Genomic DNA, 9,984 nt, shown 5'->3' with positions numbered 1-9,984 from the left:
CTTAAAAAGAAGGGAAAAAACCTTAAGGGAAACAAATGTAGAAAACTTTATTACAAAAAGCAGCTCTAAATTTATAAAAAATAAATCTAGTCTTAAAACCTTAAACATTAAGGAAAAACAAGGAAATACAACAGACATTGTCATTCACATTCATCTAAAAACACCACAGCTACAAAAACAGCAAATCTGAAGTGACATAAATGTGATGTGTTTGTATGATATATTTGGTCCTCCAAAACAGATATTTCGCTTGTGTAAGGCCATAAAGCAGCAGATCAAAGCATCGGCTCATTTGCACTAGGCTGTGTTTGCTAAATATCTAGTGCTCTACTTAAGAACACAAGCCACATTTTATTCCCTCAAAGACTATTTTACTCATTATAGCACGTGCTCTATTGAAAATCATAATTTTGTGTCAAGATGAAAAAGTTCTAAAGTGCTGATGCCACAGTGTTTGTCTCGAGTTGGAGAGCAGGTTTCTTACGCTCATGCGGCAGCAGTTTTTATTCTGTAGGACTGCAGAAACAGACTCTGAGGAGTGCGATGTGACGAGCTTTGGTTTATTTCTCCTCCTCTGCTTCCACGTAACACAGGCAGATGTGCTCTTTTGAGAGCAGGACGAGCGAGCTGCCACTGCAGTGCCAGAACAGAGACTGCACCTGAAAACTGCCTGCGAGGAAACAGAAAAAGAAGTTAGATGTTTCCAAACAACTTCCTTATTTGCAAGCAACTCCTTTTATTGTTAAGGGTAAATTTGTTATCTTAAAAAAGGCTGATACAATCAAACCTGTGACTGCACATCAGTTAAGTTGTATAGTAATGCAAAAATATTTTCCTTTAAAGAACTATTTTTTTCTGGAGTGGGGGGGTCATTGTCTTTCTTGATAACAGTAATTAGCTTACAGTGAGACTAGCGAGGCATGCACTGTGGTAAAACTGGATCCATACCTTCAACTGGTACATTCACAGACACGCAGCCAGCTGGTGACCACAGATAAACTTTGGTGTTTCCGGTGCAGAGAGCCAGACGGGGTCGGCGTGGGTCCCAGACAAAGCAGCGCACAGGGGCCGTCTGCTCCAGGACGGCCAGCAGACTGAGTCTCTGCATGTCCCACACCCACAGGCTCTGAGGCATGTTATCTGACGGACGTTACAAGCAGTGTTAGTGGAAACCAATAAACACGAGTCTATGAGCCACAGTTGTCAGGACGTCTGAATAGGCAGAATAAAGTCTGTTCAATGCAAGGGACTTTCCTAGGGCACCAAATGGCTCTGAAAAGCTGATACAGGCTGGCATTAGTTGAATGTAATGCTGAGCAATGAACAAAAGGCATAAAGAGCGAGATGAACTACACAGCTAGATGGAGCTGTTCCCACAGTACAGTTTAACATTGTTATTTCTGGGGCTAGAAAAGTCATGAAATATAATAAAATCTTAACATGTAATGGATGTATAAATATTCACCTGCAGTAACTAGTATTAACTGAATATAAATATTAGTTCTCATCTATAAAATTTTCACTTACTAGAAATTGCTCTTGATATGTGATCTATGAAATCTTTAATGTAAGTTTCCGGGTTCATGATCGCCTCACCATTCTTTGTAGCAAGGAAGCGATTATCAGCACTGAAAGCCAGAGCGGAGATGCCGATTTTTGGGTTGGCTCGTTCTGGATCGGGCTTGATTACTGGCACCTGGGCTGGCAGTTGTGTGATCTCATCTGAAACAAGGCAAGTCTAGCTGATCAAAATGTTAAGCACAGTTTTCACAATTTAAATGCATTTCACCACATAATTCTGGACTTAAGCTTATTTATTTATTTATTTATTTATAAAGCACTTTCACACAAAGCTGGGTATCATCCATGTACACATGGAAGGACACTCCATATTTCTCAAAGATAGCACCCATCAGTAGCATAAATATAGAAAATAAAATTGGGGCAAGAATTGAGCCCTGTGGCACCCCACAAGCAAGTGGACGCGCATCTACGGACTGCTATCAACAGTCCAGTAATAGAAACATTTACTCATAATTTTTAATGACCAGCCACTATGTTAAATCTACGGACTCCACTGAAACAGTGCTGTCCGCATAGCAGGTAATATTAGTGCCAGGGCACATAAGACAGCCTTCTCACATTATAAACTTAGTTTACCCATCAGGAAATGAGTCCTACCAAGATTAATGACACTTACACTTGCTCTGTGTGCTAAACAGTGAATTATCCACAGTAAGCTGATGAATAGAAAGATCCTCACTGCCCACAACAGGTCTTTTCTCCACTTCCTTAAATACCACCTAGAAAACACACACACACACACACACACACACACACACACACACACAGACAGACACAGACACAGACACACACTTTGTTAGAGTATTCAACCAGAAATATATATTTTTTTCATTTATAAACATGTAAAATAACCCTCTCAAGGCAGGCATTGCTGATTTGCAACAGTTAAAAACTAACTACCTTATTACTCCAGATACATATTTGATGTATCTGGAGTACTAAAAACTTTTTACTAAAACTGAATTTGAGCCTGAGAGGGATAAACCCAGGCTTATTAGGAAAACGTGTTTATTGGGCAGTTTGGAGATGAAATGCCCTTTGAGTTATAGTAAAAATTTCTGATGTTACTAGAACTAAGCACTTTTTTTTTTTCCAATACTTGTACCTAAACACTCTTCATTGCAAGTACAATTCAGACTACCGCTGTATCAGGTGCGCTAACAAGCAAGTTTACTGCATAAGAAAAGGAGCTGGTTATGTCATGCAAACTACAAAACTAATTAGTTTATAAATCATGCACAATGGTAAAAGTGTTGAGGTTAAAAGTCTCTATTAATGGCTAATCTGTACCTGTAATCATAATTTCTGTGCAAAGAAATAAAAATGGTTGTTGTTCATTTCAACTGGAAACTGCAGTCAATTGTGAAAAAAATGTTTTAGTCTTTTTGCATAGGCAATTTTTTCCAATGAGCCCTTTATTTATTTTGTGGGTTATCTAAAATAGTCAGCCTTGTATAATTCATTTTCACCTCACACAAAGATTTTGTTACAACAGTGCTGATTAAAGTAAAGTTGAGAGAGTTTGTATCTCCAGACACGTACAGCTTTGGTGTTCATGATGGTGGCTGGATGCTCAAATTCTGTGATCTTCTTCCAGGTGATATGATTCAGGATCCGAACCTGATGGAAAGCCCATCAAAAACTCTCTTTTAGACAGATTATGTTATATAAAGCTGATATTTCCCACGTGTTTCTTGAAGAGATTGCCTACCTTCTCATCGTAGCTGCCAACGGCCAGGAACTGACTGCTGGGGCTCCAGGCGACAGACTTTATGCCAAGAGACCACTCATACGCACTGTAGGAGGACAACAGGCGACCGTCCAGCGAATATAATAGAATTTTATACTGAGGAGAGAGTTAATCTGAATAGTTAATTCATAAAATCATTAAACTAAAATTGCTTCCATGACAAAAATCGAATTCTGTTGATTAGCACCCTGTTGCTGCATCAGACAGACTGAGGGGTCAATTACACGACAATGTTTTCAGACAAAAATGGGAAACACGACAAAGGCGTCTAGAGGACTGAAAATGCCAACTACTGACCTGGCATCAAATACAGCGTTTTTGGCTTTTTTTGCAGATATGTGTAAACCCGGATCATTTTGAAAATGTTGTCGTGTATACGTGAAACTTTTTGAGAATGCAATGGAAAAACTTTTCCGTATTTGACTACATCGTTGTCACATAAATGTAGCCTGAGAATGAACCATTTGATAGCATAACAATTTGATCTTTGATCAATAACCTAAAACTGTTTGGGAAAGAAGTCTTTTGTGACCATAAGCAGTGATTTTCTTGAATGTTAAGACACACTACCTCGAGACAGCTGTCCCACACCGCAAGCACACAGCCGTTAGGAGACCACTCCAGCCCCGACAGATCCTGAGTCTCGCTCTCAAAATGCTACAGACAAAAAAAAAAAAAAAACACACAAAAAAAAAAAACACCTTACAAATGCCAGTCAACATCTCTTGCATCAAAAATGTAATACCTTTTACCACTATCACTCTCAAAAACATGCAACCCAAATTCCAAAGATTTGAGATTTTATTTGGTTTTTACATTTACTCTTATTTCACATTCTGATAATAATAATAATAATAATAATGTAAATCTGTAACATTTTAGTAATATTTGTTGTACATCCCTTATGGTTGGTTTTATATATATTTAAATATCACTATTACCATTAAAAATAAGTACATACTGTTATTTAATATTTACATGCTTTCATTACTACTAAAAAGCTTATTTACAAAAAAAGGTGATTAAATAACAACAATAATAATAAAAGTATATTTTTTATTATTATTTGTACACCAAACAAAGAGTTGTTCTTTTAAAAAATTACAAAAATGTTTGGTAACACTTTACAATAAAATCTAATTTGTTAACTTTTATGCAATAACTAACAATGAAAAACTTACATTTATTCTTTATTCAACTATTGTTAACGGGTGCAATTTTTAATCTCTAATAACATTATCTAAGATTAATAAATGCTGTAAAAAATAAAGTTAATTGTCAGTTCACTAATGTAATGCTACTAATGTAGCTACCAAATGTTTAATACAAGTATTTGAGAATCAAGTCATGCATCTTCATCTGAAGGTATTCAATGATTTTGCCAGTTTTTTCTTTGGGGGAGAGAATGGTGGAAGAGACACAACTGGATACTATCTTTGATATCTGCACTCACTCTGAGAAGATGCCAGTCATCACACACAAACACACTGATGTAGTCTTTACACTCCCGTCTCTCGGCCAGAGCCATATAACGACCGTCCGCACTGAAGTCCACTCCTGAAACACATTTGTATATTCAAAGCATTTTAGTTTTTTTGATGCAACTGCGCTACAGTAATCTGGGCACTGTATTAATCTAAACATGCTGCCCAATATAGCGGTCACCTCGGATTCACACTGACATCTAGTGACGTGGATGGAGCATCTCACTGAAGCATATTTCCAGTTACCTGTACTGCAAACAATCATCTCATTTGACAGCTGATTCAAAACGTTTGGTTCGGTAAGATGTTTTTATTTATACAGAAATTAATACTTTTATTTAACAAGGATGAAATGATCAAAAATGACATTTATGACATTATAATCAGTTTTTTTTTTCTTCTTCTTTTTCAAAAAGTAGCTTGACTATTGTTGAACTTCTTTAAATTATGAGCTACAGTATAAAAGCATCCTCCCCAACACTGGACAAATGTCAATTATGTTATGAATGGAATTGTCCTCCATAACTTTATCCAATGGCTGCAAAAAAGAAATGACTAAAATGTTCATAATTCACTCTGTTAGACGGAGAACACGATGCACCTTTCAACAGGAGTTTTCCATCAGCTGATCTGAAGGTTACAGCTCAATCTCCGGGCGACAGTGGAGACAGATACGGTGCTGGCCAGAAAATGTGAATCTATAGCAGTCATGCATGATCTGAACTTATTGTCTTCTGGAGTGTGAGTGGTCTTCATGCTGACAGGGGGTTATGAGGACTGCACATAGTTTACCAGCTGTCTGTGAGAGCTCACGCTGGCTAGACATCCAGGGATAAGACTTATATTACAGGTAAATACCCACATGATTCATGTTTCTGTGACCGTGTCCTCACATCTCCTCTCTCACAAACATTTATACAACTAGTTCTACATCTGACTCGCATTCACTCACCTTTCTGGCAGGCTTTAGGATACTTGATGTAGGAAACAGCTTTTGTGCACAGGGACCAGACAGTGACTCTCAACTGTGAGGAAAAAGAAACATTTTTTAATGGAAATATCTTTTATTTAAATTAAATCTGCACCTTCAGGTGGTCAGCAGTGAAACACAGGTCTGTGGTTTACAAGTGCTAGAAAATACACACTATACCGGACAAAGCTGACTGGGCAACAAAAAAAAAGGACATTCAAGTCAATGTCAAATAGTAAAAAAAAAGCAAACAAATTCTATTTGGATGAATTCAAAGGCAAAGGTAAATTAAGAGAAAACACATACATACATACATACATATATACACACACACACACACACAGATATATGGATAATAGGACAATATTTTGCCGAGATACAACTATTAAATCTGTAATCTGAGGATGCAAAAATTTACTGTGTGACTGGTTTTGTGCTCAAGGGTCACACACACACAAATTTTTTTGTATATATATATATAGTGCCTTGCGAAAGTATTCATACATTTATTTCACGTTTTGTTATGTTGCAGCCTTATGTTAAACTGCTTAAGTTATTAAATAAGTTAGTTATAATGAGTAGAAGAAAACACGATAAAAATCGTATCTGATCTTACTTCTGGTTCGTCCATCACATATGAAATAAAATGTGAAATCAAATGCAGTGTGGGGACATATTAATATAACTAGTATTAAAAAAAATAAAAATTTTGTGAGCTAAAAAAAAAAACTAGTGAGAATATGCCCGACATCAAGTACATGAGCAGTATTAAGTAAAAGGTTTAAACAGTTGTTTATGGACATCTGCTGTCCTAATCTGTTTCGTCCAGGCATCAATGGACTGTAAAATACTAAATTAAGCTGCTTTCCTTCAGCCAAGAGCACTGTGTTCTTATAATGACACAATGCAGTTGAATAGACCACTTATCATTTCTGCAAACTCAAGTGAATATACCAATCATACGTCATTGTGCTTCTCATGTTGACACCTACTCAGTATTCAATAAACTGGCCTGCCATGATGAACAACACAGCTCATAAAGTTTGCTGATGCTAACATATACAGTATTAGATGTCTAATATGCGCCTGCCACCTCAGATGCTATCCTCTAGGTGGCACCCTTGAGGAGCAAGCCGACTTTGTCTAATTTTCACTATGTACCATAAGAGGCTTTATAAAGGACCATTTGTAATAGTGGAAGTGTTATTATTAAAACAGATAGTGTACTGTTCATTTATGGCCTGTAACTGAGACGTCAGATGGAAGACAACAGACAAATGTCCAGCCGTCCGTCATTCAGCCTCCGACACACGAGACAAAGAGCAGGAATCCAGACAGACGGACACTTAACTCCAAGTGCGCACACACACACACACACACACACACAGCTGTCCAGCATCTCAACACCTGTCAGTAATTCTTGGAATCAAGAAGTTCAGGCGACAGACTACAGTGGCACTCGGCCCAAGTGTAATCCAGACAGACAGATAACATCATGTCCAAAAGGTTGCACAAGGGTTCACTGAAACAATATTTCACAATAAGTAACATTTTCCTTTATTTATTCATCTACTGTTCTATAATGTCTTTGTTTTTATTATTTTATTTGGCTTTTAATATTTCGAGTACCCTTTGCAAACTCAAAAATTTTCTGCATAATTTAGGTTTAGAAGCATCCCGTGATGTCATCGCAATGTGCATTCAGTCAAAGAAAGGCCTTGCGTTCTCATCAGGACCGATTTACAACAGCTACATTGGATAAACAAACCCAAAGCGGAACGAATCTGCGCAGACCGTTTATCTGCTCGAGCCGGGGACACGACACTATTTTTTTTGTTCTCATTTTTATACTTTGTCTCATGTTTTGTGTATTAACATGATCATAAGAAGTAGTGTTTAAAGCTGCGGTAGGTAACTTTTGACGCTCTAACAGTTAATAAACAGAACTGCTTGCGTCTTGCGGAACAACATCGTAGCCGGAACTACTTCTCTCTGTTTATGTCTATGAAGAATCACAAAGGTACTGTGTTACTCGGCCGCGGTACCCCGAAGCAATCTAAAATAGTCTGAATATAAACACTTATTATAGGTGCACCCTAGTGATTCAGGACAAGCTAAAAACACGGTTTGGAAAATGGATTCATGGTGTACTCGCTTATTATATAGATTTTTCTACATTTTGAACACAAACAAAGTTACGGACCGCAGCTCTGATTGGTTGTTTCTTACCGGGAGCGATGTATTTCTGCAAATGGCAATAGGACCACTGGGAGGAGCCAGAGGAGCTTGATTTTTTCACAGATTATCGGTCTCATATTCTACTGTCAGGACATAATGACAGGTTTAATAAATATGTAAAAAATATATATTTACAAAAGTTACCTACTGCAGCTTTAAACTCTCTTTTCTGATTGTGACCCCATTGAACGAATCAGTCCTGTGCATGGACTGTAAGTTATTTATGGGCAGCAACAGTTGACACGGTGCAAAACTGACTCCTCCTACCACCATACTTACACTGAACTCAGTGGTGTTGAGTATGTGTCGCCCGTCAGGACTCCAGCGTGATGAGACTAGTCCAATCGAACCCTCGTCTATCTTACAGTGCCAATCCGGCTGCTCTAGAGACCACACCTGAGAGAGCCAAAACACAGACACGCCAAGTCACTTCAGTAACAAACACATCTGAATCCTGTCGCCCTGTCGAATGGCTCAACATGAAGGACTGGCGCTTTCTTCCCTCACAGAGGTAAGCCGATTTAAATAGACAGGAGATTTTATGCAACTGCAGAAAAAGTGACACCTCAGATCATGCATCTTGTTGAGGAAACATATGGATGTACTTTTATAGCTTTTTTTCCAAGACCTTCTAGGTGAAGGCTAAAAACAGCCATGAAATTAGGTAAAAGTGTATTAATAAATGCAATGGGTTGTCATACCTGCACTAGTCCTCTTTTGTACATGGCACAGAGGATGAAGAGGGAGTCGGAGGACCACTCCATGTGCATCACCTGGTCCAGACATGTGTACAGGTGCACGATCTGAAGGCTGCTGAAATCACGGACCACCAGGCGGTACTGAACACAGGTGGCCTACAAGCCCAAATTAAAGATTTAAATCAGCTTGGAAGTATGCAATTCTAGCCATCATTTGATTTGTCATAAAAATGTTGATAGCTGTAAGAAAAGCATCTTACCAAATATTTCCCATCTGGAGAAACTTTGCACAATTGATTGGACTGCTTGAAGACCTCTGAGAAATTCATGTCACTGGAAACAAGAGTAAATCTTAAAATATTCATTTTTTTAGAGTTACTGTGTTGATGCATTCTTTGACAGTGAAATGCTAAATAAAGAGGTTGACGGTCGAAATCTATTCAAAGAATACTTCACCTCAAAATCAAAAGATATATTTTTTTCAGAAAATAAAATAAATAGTTTTGTTTAATAAGCCCATTTAAAGTACATTAAGATTTTAAGACATTTGACATTTTTAAAGTTTATTTGCATTTGTGATTCTCATTAGATTCACACTACTGTAGACCATTCTGAACGGTTTAAATCTCAATAAACCAGAATAAAGGCTATAAATCAGCATTAAATATATTACAACTTTTACCACTTCGCAGGAATAACGTTACTTAAATAATGCTCATAGTAAGTAATGTTCCAAGCAAAATACGTTTCTTGTTTCTAGTTTTTTGGCCTATGACGTTAACGTTTACAGGTGAGATTCACTCAGGTAACCTTAGGCAAGCTGGTAGATAAATGGTGTTAAATCTATTCTTTAAAGCACTTTTCGAGTATGTCAAAACTAGAATTTACTACCATAACGAATAATTCGACTATTTTTTTAAATGATGCGCTTTTAGAAACGACCAAAATAATTCATAAATGGTCTATCGTCAGGCTGAAAGAGACGTTAACGGCTCCGTATCAGGGCGCTTAACGTTACTAAAGTTACAAAACCGGTTACACGTCGAAATATCTGCTTTAACCGAACACTAGTTGTATGCGTGATAACAAGTTACCTTTTTGCGTATCGTACGCTCTGATCCGAAGACTTTTTTGATCAATTATTAAGACATTTGGAGGACAAAACAAAAAGACACTTGTTACAATCAAACGGTCTCTAATCCGAATCGCTTACTGTTTCGGAAGTGACGTTTACGAAAAACGTCATTTGTGTCATGCTGA

The 9,984-nt window shown here is 37.5% G+C and overlaps 1 protein-coding gene across 1 annotated transcript; it reads right to left on the bottom strand.

Moving 5' to 3' along the window:
• Positions 1-22: 22 nt before the first annotated feature.
• Positions 23-9,960, bottom strand: wrap73 (WD repeat containing, antisense to TP73). Its single transcript, XM_026270565.1, has 13 exons — positions 9,819-9,960; positions 8,985-9,057; positions 8,728-8,880; positions 8,306-8,422; positions 5,771-5,843; positions 4,788-4,891; positions 3,905-3,991; positions 3,296-3,430; positions 3,127-3,204; positions 2,201-2,303; positions 1,597-1,722; positions 949-1,140; positions 23-670 (listed from the first exon to the last, which is right to left on the bottom strand). The coding sequence occupies exons 2-13, from the start codon at positions 9,051-9,053 to the stop codon at positions 561-563; spliced, it is 1,347 nt and encodes a 448-aa protein (XP_026126350.1). The 5' UTR covers positions 9,054-9,057; positions 9,819-9,960; the 3' UTR covers positions 23-560.
• Between the last annotated feature and the right edge of the window lie 24 nt (positions 9,961-9,984).

This window comes from Carassius auratus, chromosome 8 (assembly GCF_003368295.1).
Source record: "Carassius auratus strain Wakin chromosome 8, ASM336829v1, whole genome shotgun sequence".
Lineage (NCBI taxonomy): Eukaryota > Metazoa > Chordata > Actinopteri > Cypriniformes > Cyprinidae > Carassius > Carassius auratus.
Note: the sequence above shows the minus strand (reverse complement) of the source record. Positions and strands in the feature narration are given on the sequence as shown.